Source organism: Lissotriton vulgaris, chromosome 12, assembly GCF_964263255.1.
Source record: "Lissotriton vulgaris chromosome 12, aLisVul1.2, whole genome shotgun sequence".
NCBI lineage: Eukaryota > Metazoa > Chordata > Amphibia > Caudata > Salamandridae > Lissotriton > Lissotriton vulgaris.
Window position 1 is genome coordinate 277350724 of NC_141700.1, and position 24269 is coordinate 277374992.

At 47.0% G+C, this 24269-nt stretch overlaps 1 protein-coding gene across 1 annotated transcript in view; it reads left to right on the plus strand.

The window, feature by feature from the left end:
• Positions 1–24269, plus strand: part of LOC147673955 (persulfide dioxygenase ETHE1, mitochondrial-like) — a 176127-nt gene that overhangs the window by 127999 nt on the left and 23859 nt on the right. The window contains exon 5 of the mRNA XM_086945037.1: positions 11051–11140. Coding sequence (XP_086801163.1) covers positions 11051–11140 — 90 coding nt within the window. The remainder of the gene's footprint in view (positions 1–11050; positions 11141–24269) is intronic.

Consider the following 24269-nt stretch of genomic DNA (forward strand, 5'->3'; position numbering starts at 1 on the left):
TGACTAAAGGAAGGCCGTAACAGAGGTTTGCCCCTGGTTGAATCATTTTCTCTGTGCAGATACACTAAGATTTGCTAAAGTCTGAAGGAGCCAAATCTCCTCCTTCTAGATCTGCTATAGAACCTCGAGTCAATGGTACTTTTTTTCAGCATGATAGTGTGGGGGGGGAGAAATCGTTACCGGGTCAATCATTTCAATTGCGATTCACTAGGACACTTAAGAATCACAGGCTACTAAATGAGGTTAGTTGGTTTATCTCAAAGCCAAAAATAATTGAACATACAAACACCTCAAGATGAGGGTGTAGAAGTACAGTGGGGCTAAAACAAAGCAAAATCTATGAATGAAATTAAGGCGGTGCAACATGTACGAGATATTTAACTCAAGAATCAAGATACATAATAGCAGAGCAAAAGAATCCAAGTTCCCCTGCATCGGAGATTTCATGGGAAAAAATACAATCTATGTCTACACTAACACTAGCATGGCATCCCTAGTTAAGCTGGTTACGGGGCAGGATCGGTTAAGGTGTCAGCGTGTGGAGTCTTCCTCAGAAGTCTCCCCACATCAGTTGGGTCAAGCAGCATCAAGGTACTAAGACAGGGCTTGTTCTAAGATGATCTCTCTCTCAAGGCGGAGAAGTGTTGGGGCTCTTTTTCCTAGTACCATACATCAGTACTACAGGTGACTTCCCAGGATCCATTACTGGTCACACCATCTAGCCAGGCCACATCCTCATAGGTATTTTTCCACTGGACAGCAATGCTCCCGAGTGGTGGCATGATGACCTTGATTCCCAGGCTCTCTCAGGGGAGAAAGTAAAAGAGTTCTCCATATCAGTATCAACATTTAATGTATCCCCTTCACTCCTTGCCTAACTCCTAAATCAAAGACATTATTCTAGCTAACAAGATGCATTTCCTCCTGCCACATAAGCATGAGAAAGAATAAAACCCAATGTGCACATGAAGCTGAATTATTCATTCTAATGCGAGAGCTCCCACGGAAAATGCATTTCAGGCCTACAAAATTTAGCTAACATAGGTGAAATGGAACATGAACTTTACGAAGTTATACAAAAACTGAGTCATATACAGTTAATATTTTCACCTACATATATAATGACACACGTATAACACGTGTATATATATATAAGCACATTCAATAGTGAAATATTTGTCTGTTGCTCAACATGAGTGTTTCAATCAATATTTTCTGCTAGTTACAGTATTCATCATTTCGGCCTAAACACATCACATTCATGTTGCCACGTTACATTCTACTTGTGTGATTATAATGCACCCCTACAATGAAAAATTGGTTTTTCACGACATCAAGTCTCAAGATGAACTCATCATACCGCGACCACAAGGGTCAGCTACCTTCACAAAGGTTATGGCAGTTGGATCCAGGCCAAAGAACCAGTCAAGCCCAGTGGTGCACTTGGAATCTTGGAGGCAGGTCTTGAAACTAAAGTGGCCCTGTTGTATGCAGCCCACTCCCAAGGTGATGGCAGACATCCCATAATATTCAATGTGTATGTGAATCAGCTCAAGAAAACCCTCAGCCAATTAGAGGCTGTTGATGGGTCTGCAGTTCGTATCACACAGGTTGCAGTCATGGTTGCCACCTCCGTATATTGAACGGACATTTTTGCCCTTTAATACCTCTGCCCCTCACCAACTCCCAACCCCCCTCACACTTACCAATTTGCACGTAAAACAATTCAAAAGTAAAAAGAGGATCCCAAAATGTGTGACTTTTCCTATTATTAATAGATGGGTTATTTAATTTTGAACAAATATCTCCAAAACGGCAGTGTGAAAGCCTAACAGAGACCCTGTCCTAGTTTGATGAATTTCTGGCTATCAGTTTAGTTAATTTAAGCAAAAATGTGACTATCCAATGAGCATGTCCTGTACATATCTGTAAATGGTTGTAAGAACCTGAAAAAATGCAGATCAATTCCGACCAACGGAAACAAAACAAATTGTGAAGGCACCATTTAAGTACATGCGCAATGGTCACTCATGAACCTTTGAAGAAAACTGAAAAAAGAACCCCACAGAAATCACACCAATTCTACATTATCCAAATCTTTCACAGTCCAATCAAACAGCCTGGGAAGAGATCCCAAAATAAGTCTTTGTACAACCCCTGGCAAAGGCCATGAGGTACTGAAGTGGGTGAGAAAATATTTTGGCTAGGGGTGGGGTGGGGGTGGGCGGTTTAAGGGGGTCATATGTTTACTTCTCCCCAGGACTGCTTAAGGGCCTGCGAGAGTCACTCTTGATGTCATCCCCCTTCTTGCCCAATTGTGAGGGGGTATAGCATTTTTTTTAAAGATTTTGTCACCCCACCCCTTCCTCGAGGGCAGAGGTGGAATCTTCACATGAAAACAGCTTGCATAGCCCCAACCATGGGCAGGCTTTGGGGGGTGCCTGTTGCACAGTGGAAAGGTCCAACACACAGCATGCAGACCTTCTACAATGCAGAGTAGGTGAGATTGATTTCACTCCTGCTGTCAAGCAAGGCATGGGAATTACCAGCTGCCTCCTAACCTCTTTGAAAAGGCGAATAACATGCTGAGGTGTCAGCTATCCCCATTCTTTTTTAATTTTATTTATTGGCATTTATTATTGAAAAAACATACAACAACAAGGGCGCTGAGTCACTTTCTTCCACTCAGTGTTTACGTTACACATTTCCATTTTGATAATTCGCAGAGTTATATGATATCAGACCAGGATAGACAAATTCATGTCGTATAAAGACATTATAGTATGGCGTGCTATCCAGTGGATGGTCGGACCAACAAACAAGTCACCACTTGCCATGCGTATCTCTGCTAATTCACACCATAACAAAGGTGCCCATGCATTATCTCTACTGGGAGGTTGTGGCAGCTGGCTGCTTGCCACCCTGTACAGTGTGTGACCACAGATCTGACTTATCAGCTGTTGACAAACAGGGGTCCTGTTGGCGAAGAAACAAGAGGAAGGGTTTCCATATGTCTTTGAGATGGGAGCGCAAGGGCATCAGGTCCCAATAATTTGCTAATTGCTCCTGATAATATGTGCCATCTTGCAGCCATGCCTTGTATGTGGGCCCCAGTTGCCGCCCCCAGCCTGGCCACCCTACGTTTTGTTAATAATAAGAGCATGGCAGTGAGTCGATGGTGAGCTAAAGGTGTGTCCGAGACATACCTCAGGAGCACAACCAGTGGGGAAAAGGGTGGCAAGTGCCCAGTAATAGTGAGTATGGCGGTATACACTTCCTCCCAGAACAATGCCACCCTCGGACATAGCCATGCCAAATGCATATAGGTGGCCTAAGGAAAACCGCAGCGAAGGCAATGCAGATCGGGGAATAACCCTATCTTGAATAGCAATAACGGAGTGCGATAAAAATGATGAAGTAACTTAGTGTATGCGCCTCAGTTTGTAGTTGGGGGACAGATTCCACTTGCCCACAGCAAAACTTTAATTTGTTTATTCGTTGGGGGGTCTATATCTTCGTCCCATGGAGTAGTTATCGGTCAGGTGATTTGCAAACTGTTGTAGAGGCGAGTCATTGGTTTGCGTGAAGAAAGAGAAGCCTGGATGAGTTCCAGTGCTGGGAGAGGCAGCCGGGGAGAGCAAAATGTGTCATAAATAGCACGGCAAGCAGCCCTGAGCTGATAATAAAGATTAATGTCCCAAAAAGTTGGGATAGAGGTGGATGTAGCCTCAAATGGTGGGATGAAGCGATCCCCGGGATTTAAGTCTGAAAAAAGTCTTGAGCTGTCACCCTCTGGCCTGCAAAACCGCGCCCCTGTCTTGGAGTGGTGGAATTATGGGGTTTGCTGGAAATAGGGACAGAATGGGCATACAGGCAAGTCAACTCCGCACCCCTATGCCCTCCCTCCCATGCCCAGCACACACATGCAAGCATGTCTGTTTCAGCTCTTGGTGTTCTATAAGGCACTTATAGTGCCATTGTTAATGGCCAAGAAGAAGCTCTAGGACAGTGTGTCTGGAATGGAGTTGGGTGAAGCCACTAGTGGAGAAATTGTGCTTTGGCGCATACAGCATACAGTTCATTTCAGGTGTCCCTAAACCACCCTGCACCAGCGGCAGAGTGAGAAGGTCCTAAGATACTCACAGTTGTTTATACGCTCATATCAATGTCATCAAAGTAGATTTGATGCATTCAAAAAATAGTGCAGTTAGTGGGATGGGCACATTAAGGAACAGATATAAAAATGTGAGGATTACTATCATCTTGGCTAACGCAATGCGTCCTGCTAGGCACAGTGGCAATTTGGACCAGACTGGATCGCTGTCCTCCAGCCAATCAACAGCACAGCCAAAATTGGCTTGCCAGAGCTGCTCAGGGTCTCTACTTAGCCATATACCTATGTATTGAATAGAGTCAAAGGGCTAGGTTTTCCTGCGGATTATGCACTTAGAGTGTAATATCATCAGCATACAATGAGACCACCATCCCCCTGGTGGTAACGCCAATGCCCCTGTTTACGTGACATTGTCGGAGCCTTGCTGCCAATGGCTCCATCGCTATTGCAAAGAGGAGCGGTGACAGCGGGCAACCCTGTCTCACGCAGTGTGTAATGGGGAAAGGATCAGAGAGTAAACCAATCAACCGGACTCTGGGCATTTGCAGAGTATAAAGGAGTTGTATCTGACTGGTAAATTGCAGACTGGAGCCAAGGTGTGCTAACAGGGGAAAAAGGTAATCCCATTCCAGGGAATCAAATGCTTTAGTAGCATCCAAAAGGGCTGCAGGTGCAGAAGTCCAGGAGTCTACATGGTGTATGAGTGTGAAGATGGTGCATAGAGTATGCGCTGCAGTGCGCCCTGGGACAAATCCCGATTGATCAGGCCAAATCATTTTGAGCTGTCCCCATTCTTTGTTGCCTTCACTATTATACAGCACAACAAGACCCTATCTAGGTGATAGCAAAGCTTGTATTCAAATTGCTCCTACACAACAGTCTAAAACAAACCATGATGAGTCGTACATTTTGCCGTTTTGGTCAATAGGAATATAATGTTCCTTAAGATATATGAAATTCACACATTATGGAAATAACCTAAGTTTAGCTCCCATGCCTCCCATTCTCACTCAACCCTAATGCCCACCCCAAGCAAATACAGTTTCAACCATATTTTCACACCAACAATACTATATTACAACATGTCTAATAGCAGAAGCCCCTGCCCTGTACCCAGAGGCTAGTTTGGGTGGGATGGATTTTGGTGCACTATTTATTAAAGCAAATCATTGAAAAACACTAAAGGCGCTTTACTGCACTCTACTGTGCACAGCTAAACCGTCAGAGACGATTTAAGGCATGGGCAAAGTGGGCAATTGCCCAAGGACCCCACCTTCCAAGGGGCCCCCTGTAAAAGTGAATGTTCACTCTATTTGCCCTCTTTCTATTCTATTTCTGTTGCTAAATCTCTCTCCCTCTCTGCTACCTCCACCCCCGACATTCTACCCTATATCATTTTAAGGATGTTTGAGGTTCTGAGCAAGACATACTTCAACTGTTTTTCTGTAACTCTGGTGAAGTTTAACATATAATTTAGTTTTGTTTGGCATAATGCAGGATTGAATTAGCAGAAAACATGCATTACAATTCAATTTTATTTCATACAGGGGCCTCCAAAATCCTTAAGACGACACGGCAAGCTGCATGGGCAATGTGTTATTTGATACAGTGGTTCTTGCCCAGGCTCCACATCACTCATTATACTTCTTCCTACATTGTTGTTATCAATATATTCAGTAGTCTCATCTAATATGTTATCTGAGATTTCCTCTCTGACGTCATGAGCGAGGTCATGAGCAGCGCATAGCAAGGAAGGACTTATGGTTTGCACAGCTTAACATGAGTAGGAATTTTCAGTTGTTAGGGTTTTGCGTTGTCACCATAAGATCACTGATATGGATTTGGTAAGTCAAAGCATCATGTTGCGGTGTACGCTGTCAGAGATTCTATCATGATGACGGCCTTACAGGACACTGCCATCACTGCACAGGCTACAAATGGTTTCCGGTAAAGATATGCCTCAGTTCTACCCATTTCCAGGAAGGCTCAGCACCTGATGTGGCCAATCTTGTACCATGGTTGGAAATAGAAGGCTGGAGCCGGAAGACAGCATACAGCAGCATTGGGATGAAATACTCCATACTATCTGTCAATTACGTTGTTGGAGCCCTGCATTTCCCCATTTCCAACTCTGCACGTTACAAAAAAAATATTTTGTGCCAAACTTGGCCCTGCGCTACCAGTGGCGGATTGGCGGTGGTCCACACTCAATTAAGCCATGCATGTATTGAAATTGAAGCTACCTCAGAGCACTTTGCTATGCGAAGCTATTCACACTGGTAAGTTTATGTTAGAGAGGTAAACGGAGGCCAGGGTAGTGTTCTTAATCTACAGGGAACAGGAGAAAGTAGGCATTGGGGTACTGAGGTACTGGTGCAGTACAAACTGCCTGTCTGATGATAAACTTCAGTTCAAAAGAAAATTGGTTCTGTTGGGTACGAACAACACTTATTTTCAATGTTATTATTTGGTTTTGGAGTGGTCTTGTAAACCAAAATACAATACCATCTAAATAACTTAATAGCTGATACCTCCTCTGCAAGGAAAGAGAAAAGAGGCTTCTTACAATCGAATGAAAGAATAGCATACAAGTGACTCTGTATTCTCTTTATATTAAATGAATCACACTCTTACAAAAATCATTTTGTCTGTACAAAAGACTGTCAATCTCTTCTATGTAGTGCAAAAGAAAGTGAAGACAATGAATTGTGATCACGGTGCAAAAAACAATAATACAAAAGACAATATATACACAATCAATGCATTCAATTAGACAATCTATACAAATATACAACAGTTACAAAGTTCTTGTTTTGCAAAGGCCATCCACTGATATAAACTTCTTGAACCCTTTTGATTTCTTTTATTTCATTGGAGTTCTAGAGTTAAGGGGCCTGTAGGAAGTGTCGACGTTTCGACCTTATCAAGCGCCAACTTGTTGGTCGTGGCGGGTCTTTATCAAGACGATTAAGTGCACGACTGTCCTAGATTCCAAGTGCAAGAGTGTCACCTGAAGTCGTGATAAAATCTTCTGTTCGGTCAGTTGGAATAACCTTGTCTATATCCAATCCAGCACGGTGGCTTCGTAAACACTGCTACTACCCGGCTTGTGATCTCCGACGTGTTCGGAGCCCCTGGTCTCCTGTGCCTACTGCTGTGCCTCTCTACTGCCTGGCTTACGCTGTGCTGCCTGGGTATCGTAGCGCTGCTCTGCTGCACTGCATTTGATAGCGCTTGACTATGCCTGCTCGCATTATTTATGCAATGTGCCTTTATAGCCTGGAAAACGTAGCGCTCGCATTACCTGATCGTATTAGTCACTTTTGCCCCATTCCTTAAGTGCCTCTCTGCCCACAGCGTAATTTAATTATTTATTTCCCCCAACCGGTTTGCGGTTTCGTTTCTGCCGCCATTGTTGTTGTTGTTGTGCCCGGAGCCCGCCCTCTCCACCACGCACCCGCCTCCCAGCTGCTCCTCCCTCGCCCCTCCCCTTCCACCATCCATATATGACAGATGCCTTTGCGCGCAGCGTTCACGCGCAGCGGTCGCGCCCCATGCGCGCCGAAGGTGCGCCAAAGATAAGCCCGTCTACGCCCGTCCGCGCCTGGACCGCGCCCAGCGCCAGACCCTCTGGCCCCTGCAAACCGCACTCCTCCCGCATTACGTATGACGCCTCCACCCTCCTAGCCCTCAACCCCGGACGCACACCACAATGCTACGAAGCTGCCCCAGGACGTACCCATGGTCCATTCGCCTGCCACTCCTGCAAGTTTGCCTACATCAAGCCCCACACCAAATCCACTATCTCCAAACACTGCTCCGACTCTAACCACCTGAAGTGCATCCTGCTGAACACCCGCTCGGTCCACAGACACGCCACTGAACTCTGGGACCTACTCGACACTGCTTCACCGGACGTCGCCTTCCTTACAGAAACCTGGATGAACGCATCATCAACACCCGACATCGCCATAGCCATCCCGGACAATTACAAGATCACCCGAAAAGACCGCACCAATCAAACAGGAGGAGGCATCGCCATCGTCCATAAGAACACCATCAAAATCACGACCAGCTTCAACGATAACCTTGCAATCGCCGAACACCTCCACTTCCAGATCCACACCGACCCTAGGACCACACTTAGAGGCACCCTCATCTACAGGCCCCCAGGAACCCGTAAACAATTCAGCGAAGACATCACTGACTTCATCAGCCCACATGCCCTCGCCTCCGAGAACTACATTCTACTAGGAGACCTCAACTTCCACCTGGAAAAGAAAAACGACAGCAACACCACCACCCTCCTTGACAACCTGGCCAATCTCGGACTCAAACAACTTGTTGACACCCCCACCCATGTAGCCGGACATACACTCGACCCAATCTTCACTTCCAGCAAATACATTTCCTTCGATCGCACCACAGCTCTACACTGGACGGACCACAGTTGCGTTCACTTCAGCTACAAAACCACCTCGACCCACAACCCCCCACAACCTTTTCCTCAAAGAAACTGGAACAAAATCACCACTGACCAACTCCTCACATCGCTCAACCAAAACCGACCCGCCCTCTCACCGGACCCAAACAAAGCCGCCACCAAACTCAAACAATGGCTCACTCACAGCGCTGATGAATTAGCACGCTTGAAAAACCATCACACCAAACAGGACAGCAAAAAGGCCCCCTGGTTCAACGATGACCTTAAGAAATGCAAGAAGCTATGCCGTACTCTCGAGAAAACATGGAGAAAAAACCCAACCACCGACAACATGACCACCTTCAAGGCAGCCACCCGCAAACACCACCAACTGATTCGATCCACCAAGAAATCAGCATTCAAGAATCGACTCGACAACAACACCCATAACAGCAAGGAACTATTCAACATAGTCAAAGAATTCACCAACCCCACCGCAGCCTCAAACGACATCACTCCCTCCCAAGACCTCTGCGATTCGTTATCCTCCTTCTTCTACAACAAAATTGCCGACATACACAACAGTTTCGAGTACATCTCCAACGAACAATCCTCTCCACCCCCCTCCGAACCCAAACCGCCCTCTAACAACCTCAGCGCCTGGAACCCAATCACCACTGAAGACACCATCCCCCTAATGAACTCCATCCACTCTGGCTCGCCAACCGACCCCTGTCCCCACCACATCTTCAACAAAGCAGACTCCATCATCGCACCCCATCTCCGTGAGGTCATCAACTGCTCCTTCAACTCTGCTACCTTCCCCGAAATCTGGAAACACGCCAAAGTCAGCGCCCTCCTGAAGAAACCCACAGCAGACCCATCTGAACTTAAAAACTACCGCCCCATATCCCTCCTCCCATTCCCTGCCAAAGTCATTGAGAAAGCCGTCAATAGCCAGCTTGCCGCCTTCCTTGAATCCAACAACTCCCTCGATCCCTCACAATCCGGCTTTCAAGCCAAACACAGCACTGAGACCGCCCTCATCGCAGCTACAGACGACATCCGAACACTACTGGACAACGGAGAAACAGTTGCCCTCATCCTACTCGACCTCTCCGCCGCCTTCGACACAGTCTGTCACAGCACCCTCATTCAACGCCTCAGCAACATCGGCATACAAGGAAAAGCCCTGGACTGGATCATCTCGTTCCTAACTGGGAGAACTCAGAGAGTCCGACTTCCCCCATTCAAATCAGAAGCCACCGAAGTCATCTGCGGTGTACCACAAGGATCATCACTCAGTCCCACCCTCTTCAATGTTTACATGAGTCCACTCGCATCCATCGCGCGTCAACACAACCTTAACATCATCTCCTACACTGACGACACCCAGCTGATCCTTTCCCTCATCAAAGACCCTATCACCGCCAAAACCAATCTTCACGAAGGCATGAAAGAAGTAGCCGAATGGATGAAAAACAGTCGCCTAAAACTTAACTCAGACAAAACGGAGGTGCTCATCCTAGGATCATCCCCTTCTACCTGGGACGACTCATGGTGGCCTTCGGCCCTGGGCACTGCTCCCATACCCACAGACCACGCACGTAACCTTGGCTTCATACTAGACTCCTCTCTCTCGATGCCCAGACAAGTCAACGCCGTCTCATCCTCCTGCTTCAACGTACTTCGTATGCTCAAAAAAAATTTCCGTTGGATTCCCTCAGAGACAAGAAAAACTGTCACCCACGCACTGGTCACGAGTCGACTGGACTACGGAAACACCCTCTACGCTGGAATCACAACCAAATTACAGAAAAATCTCCAACGCATCAGTGAGACTCATTTTGGACATCCCCCGCCAACATCACATTACCAGCCACCTGAAAGACCTTCACTGGCTCCCCGTCAACAAGAGAATAACGTTCCGTCTTCTCACCCACTCACACAAGGCCCTCTACAAACTCGGACCCGAATGCCTCAACACCCGACTGTCCTTCTACACTCCCTCCCGCCAACTAAGATCAGCCAATCAAGCCCTCGCCGCAGTTCCCCGTATCCAAAGATCCACCATGGGAGGCAGATCCTTCTTCTACTTGGCGGCCAAGACCTGGAACTCACTCCCCACTCACCTCTGCCTTACACAGAACCACATCTCCTTCAGAAAAGAACTTAAAACCTGGCTATTCGATAAATAATGAACCCCCTCCACAAGCGCCTTGAGACCCTCTGGGTGAGTAGTGCGCTATATAAATTCCTGAACTTGAACTTGATTAAGTTCTTTAGATGGTATTGTATTTTGGTTTACAAGACCACTCAAAAACCAAATAATAACATTGAAAATAAGTGTTGTTCGTATCCAACAGAACCAATTTTCTTTTGAACTATCATTAACCCAGGTTCTGAGGGACACAGGGTCACCCCCGTTTTTGTTTATAAATTGATGATAAACTTCAGCCGTTCAACCACCTTCTGACTTCCCTTTTCTGTCTTCCTTCTGTTTCCCTCTGCAGGGAGCTGTGAAACACTATACAAATCGGTCCACGACCAGATTTTCACGCTTCCCGATGAGTGCTTGCTCTACCCTGCTCACGACTACACAGGTAAGTGTTGCATGTATTGGAGCATAAGGTGGAAATGCCTGCATGTCAGCAACAGAAGGTTATACCACTAAGGCAGGGTTTAAGCAATTCCACTGCCTTATAGACCGAGAAACATCTGCATAGTGTAGGGCCAATGTTATAAATAAGAACAGTTGTATGACCAGCAACATTTCCAAACACGAATTTGTATTTATTTGCACTGTGCCATACAGGGCTGAAGGAAATTGTTTCTCTGTGAGCCTAAACTACAAGCCTGTATCAGAGGATTAGAAATGGAACACGTTATGGCTTCGAAAAATGTCACTACTTTCCTCTAACCAGTTTGTAGAAAGTAAACGGTTAATTAGAGAATAGAGGGTGGTGTGCCCTTCTGCCAGTTCATTGGTGACTATGCCCTGCTCTGCTCCTCCAAGTGGAGGACCGCCCGTCTGGTTTGAAGCATCCCGGTTGGCTGCAGGAATCTCTAAAGCAGGGGTCTCCAAACCGGTCCTGCCAGATTTATGGGATATCCCCATTGAGATACATGTAGGGCCCGATTCACAGAACTAACTTAAGACAAAATCCTACACTTACTACTTTTGGTATTCACAGAAGTTAGGATTTTGTCTTAAGTTTGTCTTAAGACAGACTTAAGACAGACTTAAGACAGACTTATGTTAGGATTTTCTCTTAAGTCTGTCTTAAGACAAACTTAAGACAAAATCCTAACTTCTGTGAATACCAAAAGTAGTAAGTTTAGGATTTTGTCTTAAGTTAGTTCTGTGAATCGGGCCCCTTGTAATTTAAAAAATCTGGCATGGATCCGGCCCTCCAGGACCGGTTTGGAGACCCCTGCTCTAAAGCCTCAGTGCGGTAGCATGCGCATTGGTTTCACTGAAGTCAACAGACTCGGCTGAGCCAGCGCCATGTCTGTTAGGCCCGCTCGTATTCCAGTAACATACTTCCAAAGAAGTCGTTGGGTATGGCACTGGATTGCCCTGGGACCGGGAACATCCACGTTATCTCTGCATCTTTAGCCTCCCTCTAGCATAAGCGACCTTGAAGTCTAAAAACAATTCCCTTTGGGATTTATAACATACCGATTTAACAAACCACATGCAATATTCACTCTTACACTAATAACACTCCAGTCACAGTGGGTCAGGATATTGATTTGTCAGAAGAATAATTCTCACAATATCATTTAAAACATTATTTCATTCCTAAAGGAATTTATTATATTGATTCTGCACAGAAAACTATCACATCAATATAGTACCTTAAAAACAGTATGTATAACAATTATTTTTATCTTTGATTAAAAAATTCATAGAATAACAATACATATATTCATAAACAATGACAAGAAATCATATACTGCACAAGCAAATTACATGTTTTGTGAAATACAAGGTAATAGGGAAAGTGTTCAAGAATTGAGACAGTCCTTCATTAATGGAATTTCTAAATTTCTAAATTGTGTGCAAGCCAGGGATATGGTGAGGATACAGAAGAAGGCGAGAGGGGTGGTAGAGGAAGAATCCTGATGCGTTTCTTCCCTGTTTATTTGAAGAAGGCAGGCTGAGTGTGTTTTTTCACATTGCAAATTATTAAGCAGTACCAAACGTAGTTCTGGTTTGCTGGGGGTAATGGTAGCAATCTGACTATAATAGGCATTTTATAGGAATTTGGAGGGAAAGGAGAATCTATCCAGGTCAGGGAAAGGATTTCCCCTAAGCGGGCATAACAAATAGTGTTGAATACAAAGAATGTGCAGAGAATGTTTAAGAACGGGATGGGGAAATACAAAAGGTATGAAATTAAATCAGCTTTAAGCAAAGAACAGGTTGGAAAGATGAGAAATCTAGCTGATCATCAACAAAACTAAGATAATTAAGTTTCTTTATTGTAGGAATATTCTCACTCAGCCGATATATCTTTAAAATCATAAAAAGAAATGTAAGGAGACCCACATATGTTTGGCCTAATTGTGTAAAGCTACACAAATGAAACGTAGGATAACTCGCACACCGTGGTGGTGTCTCAAAAGAGTGTAAGAATTGGTCTCATGTTCTACAACTCGAATATTATACTAGCAAAAGTGTCTCACAGGTAAACACACAACTTCATTGGCAGAAAGCACCAAAAGTGCCTGGTCAAATCAATACCAGGAAGAGTTATAAATGACTTTCACTATCTTGTGGCACTGCAGGGTGACATGTATGTACTTAGCATAATTCATATATTTTTGTTATAATAATATAAAAAGGTTGCACTGAGGGTAAAACGTGTGTGTGTGTGTCTGTGTATGTATGTGTGTCTGTACAAGGATTATGCCCCAAAACTATCTAAATAATTCAATAAGATTATCTACATTCTTTAAATAAAAACGCTAATCATTCAGCGCATTCCCTAGCAGTATTATCTTCATCCATTAGAGCGTGTGAAATCTGCAAATCATGCGGAAAATGCTGTAAATCCATAATTAAGTGGTAAAGACTGCAGCCACAGAAAGAATGAAATCCACTCACTTGCCATTGTCCGATAAAAAATGTATTCACGAAAGGTTAACCTAAACATTTTTTACCACTCAGTGCTCACTGTTAGCCGCATTTTCAAGAAGCGCGTTTGAAAGCTGACTACTCCAAATAAACACATAATACAAACAAATACATGGCGAGGAACATCAAATATGGTCCCATATTGCCATCTTGAGGATTCTAGTGGCATTGATCAGTTGCTTGGTCTTTGGCATTGTTATCTGTGATGTTACTAGAACGCCTCAAGGGCAGTATTCGTTTTTGACCAAATAGAAGAACAAGGCTAAAGACAAGAGTTCCTTAATAAGGTAATTGAATTCAGAGCGACTTACAAAATCCTTTTCATGCACAGCAGAGGGCATTTTATTACTTATAATACATAGTTACAGCATCAACCTTCCCACAAACTGCTTAAATGATTGGTCTCTTGCTCTTTCACAAGAAAGGCATAGTATATATATATATATATATATATATATATTTTTTTTTTTTAATTTATAATGCGCAAAAAACAATAACCCACAGGTATCAAGGCGCCTAACAATAATATCAGAAGTCTGAACCATTCATCCTTACACATAGTCCTGCAAGAAGAGGCGGGTTTTTAGGGCACTGCGAAATGTCTGTAGGGAGGGTAGGGACCTAAGATCCAAAGGGAGATCATTCCACCATTTGGGAGCTAGAGTGGAAAAAGCCCTGCCACCCCATTTGGCTCTTCGTGTACGAGGGACTGACAGAAGCAATTTCCCGGAGGAACGCAGATTCCTTCCTGGAATGTAGTGGGAGATAATGGAACCCACTCCAGAGTCACTGTTTTCTGCAATGGCTCTATATGTCATACAGAGGACCTTGAACCGCACTCGGTATTCTACCGGGAGCCAGTGCAACGTTTTTCTGGCCAACGTGGCCGAAGAGCGTCTGGGAACATCCAGAACAAATCTGGGTGTGGCATTCTGGACTACCTGTAAGCGCTGCAGGAGGCTCTTGTTTAGCCCCGCATACAGCGCATTACAGTAGTCCAGACGTGAGCCAATGAGTGCGACAGCTATTTGCTTTCTGGACTGCATAGAGAGATATTTCCTGATCCTTCGCAGGGTATGGATTAGGCCCCAACAGGTGGAGATGGTTCTACTCACCTGTCTGCCCATATCCAGGGCAGGATCTATCATCACCCCAAGATTTTTTGCAGATGTAGTGGGGGAGGGGCACACTCCAAGCGAGTCAGGCCACCAGCTAGATGACCAGATGTTTTCGTTCCCACCAAACACCATCACCTTAGTCTTCTCCCCATTCAGTTTGAGAGAGTTCTGAATCATCCAGTGACCAACCGCCTCCATACAAGATCTAAACTTGGAGGCGGTCTGCACATCTGAATGGGAGAGAGAGACGAGTATTTGGGTGTCATCAGCATAGGAGACTACCTCCATCCCGAAAGTTCTTATTAATCTGGCCAGTGGGGTCACATAGATGTTGAATAGGGTCGGACTAAGGGCCGACCCTTGTGGGACCCCACATAGCACAGGCCGGGATGGAGATAGAAACTCACCCATCTTGACTCTTTGTTCCCTCCCAGTGAGGAAGGAGGTCAGAAGATCTAGAGCTGCGCCCTTCACCCCCACATCCCTCAAGCGAGATGAAAGAACTGAGGGGGAGAGGGTATCGAAGGCCGCAGTTAGATCTAGCAGGACCAGGAGGGTGGTCTGGCCCCTATCCACTGTCGTGCGGATGTTGTCAAGCACGATGGTGAGGGCCGACTCGGTGCTATGTTCCCTCCTGAATCCATGCTGGGAGGAGTCAAGGCAGCCCGAGCTTTTTTTTATTTGAAGACATGAAGAATAAAAGTGAAATCTATTGAGCAAAATTAAACGCATCAAACGTAGTTAGTAATTTGTTGCAAAAGATACTACAGTTTAATGTTTATGCCACATAAAAAAATCTGTAGGTCAGAATGTGTAGAAACATGCAGCGATTATCTTCGTGCTCAAATGCAAAAAAATCAACACCTTGCCACAAATATCTTTTTTCCGGTGATCACGGTGAAAAAAAAGCCGATTAAAACAAGAAGAAGCAAGTTCTTGTTTTCTTTGTTTAAATTGCAGCTGTAACATAGCTGCCAAGGTTTCAGAATGCTATGTGTGACATTTTCATAATTTCAATGCAATTATGAGTGACATTCCAATGACTATGAGTGACACTTTCGCTCGAGCAAAATCAAGCAAGGAAGATGAGGGAAACATATAGATATCAGAAATCACGCCTGTTTGAGCAACGAGAAACTCTAAGAAGATCTTGGAGGGGCACTAACCAGAGACAGACTGAATGACTGCAATTCTCAGTAACAGGGCAGGAAGTCGCTGCAGCTGCTCAGTATATTATCTCATCAATCTGATCATTCATGACCATGTGCTAGCCTAAAAACAAATTTTAAAGCATAACATAGCAAGTGCACCTAGGAGATTGTACCCTCACTCAGTCTCAGGCACTTCTTTGCAAGCCTGGTGAGCCGGCGCTGCGGCAACACAGCTGCTTATGTTTCAGATTGCTTATGTGTGACAATTCTTTAGCTCAGTGTGCTTGTTTGTGACATTTCATTCTCTTTGAGTGAGACTATAGAAACCAGCAGTTATGCTTTGTGCCATTCTGCACACATACTGAGTATAAACTGTGCAGAAATAGTGAGCTGAGTGCTAGCACTTGTTTGCTTGGCAGTTAGGAGTTGCATCACGCTGCTTAAGAAGCACATTTACCTTCATCATCGATAATAAAGAACATTATCACATGAACGTGCAGCTGCAATACATCACTGTGTGCTTTGACTTTAGGCATTTAATACAACAGTCGCAACTAGCACTGGCCCAATAAGATTAACTGCCAATATGTCAGTGAGAAAGGTGAAAAATACAGATCCCAGAATGTAAAGCTAGGAATGATAGACAGTTTTCACCTCACTGCCACATGACAGCTATCTGATAGCGACACTCACACTGTATTAAAAATAAGGATTCTGATTGATTGACATCCCCCATCAACAAAGGCATTTTATATGCATATTCTCAATTTACAAAAAAAAACAAAAACTTTTGAAAAAGAAAATATATGGACCTCAAAACATCAAATGCATTCATTGTCCTGCTTCTGTAAAGTTTGCTTTTGCTTTCAGATGGTTGCACCAGTCATGCCCCACTTCTGCCACTATAAGAAATTGAAACTTTTGACTGGTGCCTTTGCTTCAGCATCGTGTCATAATATGCCAGAAAGGTTATAACCCTTTTGTCGTTGTTATGAATTAGAACTTTAGCCAGCCTGCTTTTGAAGCCAACTCCTTCCTGCATTCTGAGATTTGAAATTTTATTTTTATTTGCCTACAAATTCAGAACTTGCTGAAAGCGCATTAAGTTCATGTCAGCCTACATAACTGTTATAAATTTCAAGGACAACAAATAGTTGAATGAATGCGTGAGGGGACTTTATCACCACCAACAGACCTTTCAAAAGCAACCCTATATCTACAGAATTCCATTCTTGGTTTGCTATTTGATTTCATGCACTTAAACACGCATATCTGCAAGTGCACGGTTTATATTTGAAGGTTTGAACAGTTAAAAGTAAAGCCATGCATGCTTTCATTAGTTTGTCCTTTAACTGTGCTTTTACTAATTCTGCAAACTCATCCTTTGGCTGGGATGGCTTTCCAGCCCCCCAAAAACAACTTCTCGTGGTGATATTCTCAATGTAAGGTAGTGGAGGCAGTAATACGGTCATTGCAGTGCCAGCCATCAAGCACCTCCGGTACGCAGAACACCTTATTATATGGAATAGCCTTACCCCATTATGTCAATGCCACACTCTGGCCTCGCAGAGCGGCTGGCCGGATCCTTCCAGGTCCCAATGTGCGTGTGCAAGGAGCACCCCAGCTTTCTAAACAAATATGCAGTGCAGGCCTCTGAAGCAGCCGTCGCTACAACCAATGAGGCCCGAGCAGGTGCTGTGTGGATGATCAAGCGCAGACAAACTTTCTCATCAGCGACTCCAATGCCGACTCCGTTACGATGACGATATAAAACGGGGCAATCTGTGGCTTGCTGATTTTCTTCAGCTCACATCATAAACCATTGATTTCATCATAGCCTCATGTGCAATGGTTAAAATGCATCATACCGACACGCAGACAGATCGGTGATCTCTATAGTAATCCAAATGCTTTAATACTTAAGAGGCTGCCGCTTGCCACTGCACAGTTCAGTTTAGGGACCAGCCGCCTGCCTGTCTGTGTGCTCAGACTTGGCTGCAACTGCAACAGATTAGCAGGGTCGGATTGGGATCACAATTCGGCCCGGGCACTGACGAAAAAAGTGGCCCACATTCAAGAGGCGTGGCCCATATTTAAGGGGCGTGGCCCACATTCAAGGGGCGTGCCCTTTCATGAAACACCATTTGCACAGACAAGGAATGAAAGTGGGAGGATACTGTTCTTGCACAGGACACAGGGTAAAGGTGCCAATGGCCTACATGCTGAGCAACTAAAAACAAGCATTTACAATGCAATGGTTTCGCCTTTGGAAAAGTTAGAGTTATTGGCATTGTATATGCCAAAATTTGTATTTATGTTTTTGTTTCGAAAACAGATAAGTAAATGGCATTGTCATTTACATTGCCATTACCTTTTTTTTGCAGTCACTTGGCACTCTCTAGCACTCCCTAGTACTCTTTTTGCACTCTGCATTTCATATGCACTCCCTGTGCACTCTGCACTCCCTATGCAGCACTCTGTATGCACTCTGTACTCTATATGCACCCTACACGCTCCACTTCCTATGCACTCCCTATGCACTCTGCACTTTTTATGCAGCACTCTGTATGCACTGTGCACTTTGTATGCACTCCACACTTCCTATGCACTCTGCACTTCCTATGCACTCTGCACTTATCATGCACTCCCTATGCACTCCCTATGCACTCTGCACTCCCTATGCAGCACTTTGCATAGAGAGTGCAGAGTGCATAGGGAGTGCATAGAGAGTGCAGAGTGCCTAAAGAGTGCAGAGTACACTCCCTATGCACTCTGCACTGTCTATGCACTCTGCACTCCCTATGCACTCTGCACTCCCTATGCACTCTGCACTCCCTATGCACTCTGCACTCCCTATGCACTCTGTATGCATTCTGCATTACCTATGCACTGTGCACTGTCTATGCACTGTGCACTCTGCACTTCTTATGCACTCTGCACTCCCTATGCACTCTCTGCATTCCTTATGCACTCTGCACTTCCTATGCACTCTGCACTCTCTATACACTTTGCACTCCCTATGTACTCTCTCTGCACTTTGCACTGTCTATGCACTCCCTATGCACTCTGCATTACCTATGCACTCTCTATGCACTTTGCACTCCCTATGCACTCTGCACTCTTTATACATTCTGCAATTTTTATGCACTCTCTCTCTGCACTCTCTATGCACTCTGCACTCCTTATGCACTCTGCACTGTGTATGCACTCCCTATACACTCTGCATTCCCTATGCACTCTGCACTTTGTATACATTCCCTATGCACTTTGTATGCACTCTTTATGCACTCTCTCTGGACTCTGCATTCCCTATGTACTCTGCACTGCCTATGCACTTTGCACCCTCTATGCACTCTGCACGCACTCTGCACGCACTCTGCACTCTATGCACTCTGCACTCCCCCTGCTCTATGCACTCCCTACTCTGCACTCCCTTTGTTAAAGTTTGAGCTTTTGATAAATGGTGTTTTGTATCTTCATTGAATTATGTGTAAAACGTTGATGTGTTTTACTTTACACAGAAATCTGGAGTGCATTTATGATGCAATTATTTGCAGAGAGAGGGAAGGGATGAAAGAGGCCAGGAGTAAGAAAGCTCAAAAGGAAGCGAGTGCAGGATAGAGAGGGAGAGCAGGAGGGAAGGAATAGACGCAGGAGAGAGGGAGGGCATAAAGGAGTGTGAGGGCATGAGGGAAGGTAGGAAAGTGTGAGAAAGGCAGAAAGGAGAGGGCGGCAGGTAAGAGAGGGAGGGCGGAAAGGAGAAGGAGGGCTAGAGGAGGAGAGAGAGGGAGAGTGGGCAGGAGAGGGTAAAGAAAGCACACGGGCAACAGAGGGTGGGCAGAAGAGGGTAGGGAGAACATGTGGACAACGGAGGGTGGGCAGGGGAGGGTAAAGAAAGCACACTGGCAACAGAGGGTAAGGAGAGCACATGGACAACGGAGGGTGGGCAGGAGATGGAGGGGAGAGCACATGGACAACGAAGGGTGGGCAGGAGAGGGTAAAGAAAGCACACTGGCAACAGGGTGGGCAGAAGAGGGCAGGGAGAGCACAAGGACAACGGAGGGTGGGCAGGGGAGGGTAAAGAAAGCACACTGGCAACAGAGGGTGGGCAGGAGAGGGTAAGGAGAGCACATCGACAACGAAGGGTGGGCAGGAGAGGGTGAGGAGAGCACATGGAAAATGAAGAGTGGGCAGGAGAGGGTAAAGAAAGCACACTGGCAACAGGGTGGGCAGAAGAGGGCAGGGAGAGCACAAGGACAACGGGGGTGGGCAGGGGAGGGTAAAGAAAGCACACTGGCAACAGAGGGTGGGCAGGAGAGGGTAAGGAGAGCACATGGACAACGAAGGGTGGGCAGGAGAGGGTAAAGAAAGCACACTGGCAACAGAGGGTTGGCATGAGAGGGTAGGGAGAGCACATGGACAACGGAGGGTGGGCAGGAGAGGGTAAAGAAAGCACACGGGCAACAGAGGGTTGGCATGAGAGGGCGGGGAGAGCACACGGAAAATGGAGGGTGGGCAGGAGAGGTTAGGGAGAGCACAGGTCAACAGAGGGTGGGCAGGAGAGGGTATGGAGAGCACATGGACAATGGAGGGTGGGCAGGAGAGGGTAAAGAAAGCACACGGGCAATAGAGGGTGGTCAGGAGAGAGTGGGGAGAGCACACGGACATCGGAGGGTGGGCAGGAGAGGGTAAAAAAAGCACACGTCAACAGAGGGTGGGCAGGAGAGGGTGGGGAGAGCACAGGGACATCGGAGGGTGGGCAGGAGAGGGTAAAGAAAGCACACGGGCAATAGAGGGTGGGCAGAGCACATGTCAACAAAGGGTAGGCAGGAGAGGGTATGGAGAGCACATGGACAATGGAGGGTGGGCAGGAGAGGGTAGGGAGAGCACACTGACAACGAAGGATGGGTAGGAGATGCTGGGTCAAGCAAAATGACAAAGGATGAAAGGCAGGAACAGAATGAGTGAGAAACACAGAGGGGGAGAAGTACACAAGGGAGCCAGCTGGAGGAAACACGCACTCTCATAAAGTGGTGCTTAAATTAAAAGAAAAAAGTACCACCTGAAATAGTGAGCCGTGGATGGACAGCAGTGCGTCCATAACGCTAAAGAAGAAAAAAAAAAAGAAATAAAGTAGAGGGAGGAAAACCTACCGAAGCTAAGAATTCCAAGCAAGCAAAGGAGAGTGACAATGAACCGAAGTAGAAATGGGCGGGCGCTAAGTCCACTGTAAAGTACCAAAACGTCTGGCAACAGACAGAGGTGAGACATAATAAAAATAAAATGATGTACACAGTGGGCTTTGGATCCAGTCAGAGGAGTATTGGTCACTCACCTCCTGGTACAAGACAGCGAGGGGGGGGCGGGAACGGGGCACAGGACAGCGAGGGGGGGAGGGCGAGAACGGGGCACAGGACAGCGAGGGGGGGAGGGCAGGAACGGGGCACAGGACAGCGAGGGGGGGGGCGGGAACAGCACACGGTGTTCAATTATTCTCCTGGCGATGTGATTACTGCCAAAAGAGTCCGCTTCAACATAAGAAATTCAAGGCATAGTGCATTTAATCAAAAGTTTGCTAATCCTCTTAATAGCACCATGCCCTGCTCCCAATTAGATAAAAGCCATACAGAAGAAACCATTTAAACCTTTGCGTTTTCAGTGGCAATGTAAACCGAGTGCATTCCAGATGATTTCTTGTGAACTGCAGTCGAATAGTAAGCCTAAACTTGCTCTAAATAGTATGGCAACCACGTGCTTGGGCAATACAAGTCTGAATGCAACCCCCTGGGCACCAAAAACAAACAAGCAACGGAGAGTGAAAGGGGAGGGGGGGCGGAACGGACAGCGGGAGGGGGCGGGAACGGGGCACAGGACAGCGAGGGGGGGGGGGAGGGCGGGAACGGGGCACAGGACAGCGAGGGGGGGGAGGGCGGGAACGGGGCACAGGACAGCGAGGGGGGGGAGGGCCACGTCAACCGTGCTGAAGGCCAACGTTCACAACCAGAAAAACACACCCTAGTAAAACCATAGGTTGAAAACCAGTCCGGTCGCAGAGTCCATTTCCGTTTAATGAGGTATGAAAGGAACCCGGTCCTCTCCAGATGTTTTCCGGCAGTACATCAATAACAACCTGGCCAGGGGAGGATGTAAAGCAACACACAAAAAACCCATGACAAGGGAAGCACAAACCACGTCACAGGAACATTTGACCCGGCTTTGGTGACGAAAGAAACGATTATTTTCTAAACTGGTTACAAAGCGGACACGCTCACACCTTCCTGTGCCTAAAACACACATTTAAGGAGGCTTGCAGCCCTTTTAGCAAGTTTAAATCACTTTGCAACAGTGATGGGCAGAATTGTGGGAGACAGCACAGAAAACATGACAACCTCAGTGCCCACAATTATACATAATCCTACAAGTAACTGGTGCTGACCGTCAAGAAATGTGGTGAGACGACTCGAGCTGGCATAGGGAGTCCAACTTGTGAGGAGCTCTGCTCTGGACACCGTCTGCGGCCGCTCGGAGAACACAGGCGTCCGGGGGCCCTGGCTGGCGAAACCGAAACTGTAGCCGCGGGCGGTGGTGAGCGCTGCAGCCGTGACGCAAGTCACGCAAGGTGGAGGAAAGTAGCGGTTCGGGCCGGTGGGCTCCCCCTATGGTGCCAAAGAAACACATGCAATTCAGGGCAGATGCTGGTCCCGGCTGAGGAGGCTGCGGCTCGGTGTGTGGGCGCAGAGAGCTCGCATGGAGCCGGTGGGAACCCTGAGCGCGACTACACAGTAAGCGGCACTGTAGGCCCGTAGCGGCCGCCTCAAAAATGGTGCCGCCTGGGGCGGACCGCCCCCCCCTAGCTACGCGGCTGGGCCGAAGACTCACCCTCGCAGGCACGGCCCCCGTCGCAGCTCCCACTGGCCTCCGCTGACGTCGAGGGTTCCCCCGGAGTCAGCCACTCACAGCGCGGCTCCCGGGGCAGATCCTGATGACGCGGCGAGGCTCCAACCAACGGCGGCGCAGCTCACGGGGACAGGCCCACTGCAGCGGCCAATCAGAGCGCGCCTCTGCCGACGAGCCTCCGAAAAGCCACCAATGCGGTCGCAGCCCCTTCGTGCCTCGGCCAAGGTGCCGAGCAGCTGCCGGTTGACCCCCGGGCGGATAAAAAAAAATGGCGGCAGCACCTACGAGGACACGGGGGGGGCGGGAGAGGAACGGATGGCGGGAGGGGGCGGGAGAGGACACAGGGGGCGTGAGGCACGAAAATTGGCACAAGTGCGGCGTGGGCAGCCGCGGATTAAAAAAAAATTTTAAAAAATGGCGGCAGCACCTACGAGGACACGGGGGGGGGCGGGAGAGGAACGGACGGCGGGAGGGGGCGGGAGAGGACACAGGGGGCGTGAGGGGGGCGGGAGAGAACACGAACGGCGGGAGGGAGGCGGGAAACGTGCCGGGGAAAAACACTCACGATGCCCAGGACAGCAGCAAGCACGGCCCGGCCGGAGGAGACTCGGGGGCGTTCCCGGCGTCGCGTGACATCGGCAAAAGCCAAAGAATCTCGGGAACGCCCCCGTGTCTGGTCCGGCATTGATGGACAGGCCCCTCGTCCAATGGCTAGGCTCCATTTATGGAGCTAGCCAATGGGACGGGGGCGTGTTCCATAGTGCTTACTGTACTCAATAGATTTCTCTGGAGGAGGAGCCTAACGGCTCCGTCCCCCAGCGAAACCTAAAAATAGCAAGGCCCCTTTTAGTCACAAAATTATTCCAGCCCTCCAGCACAGGAGCACCTGAAAACCAGCAAAGCCCCTGCTATTACTAACCTACTCAGCCCTCCCCAGACCTTCAGCTCAGGAGCACATGAACAGAGGTAAGGCCCCTGCAATTAGTAAATTAATCAACCCTCCAGGCCTTGGGAAAATGTCCTGGCAGGGGAGCACAAAACACAGCTTTCTGGGTCATCCAAGGTAGTCAGGTAGCCAGGTAGCCAGGGGGGAGGCTGAGGTGAAGCTGGTGCATGGGAAGTGCCTTCCCAGTGTGTTCTGGCAGTTTGAGTATTTACCATTTACTGTAGTATTACCCTTGTACCTGTGTATGGTACCCTTTTGTAACTTGCAAACGTCACTTTTCTCTGGTATCACACTGTATGCTACCTCTCACTTTTGTTTGCTTTAGATACTTGCACAAGTGCCACCATTGCCTACGTAACGTTTGTTCTTGTGCTGGAGTGTCTGCCATTAATTGCAGTATTACCTCTACTTGTACTGTGTACGCTTTTGTAACCTGCGCACATATCTCTTTTTCCTCCTGTAATGTATCGTTTGCAC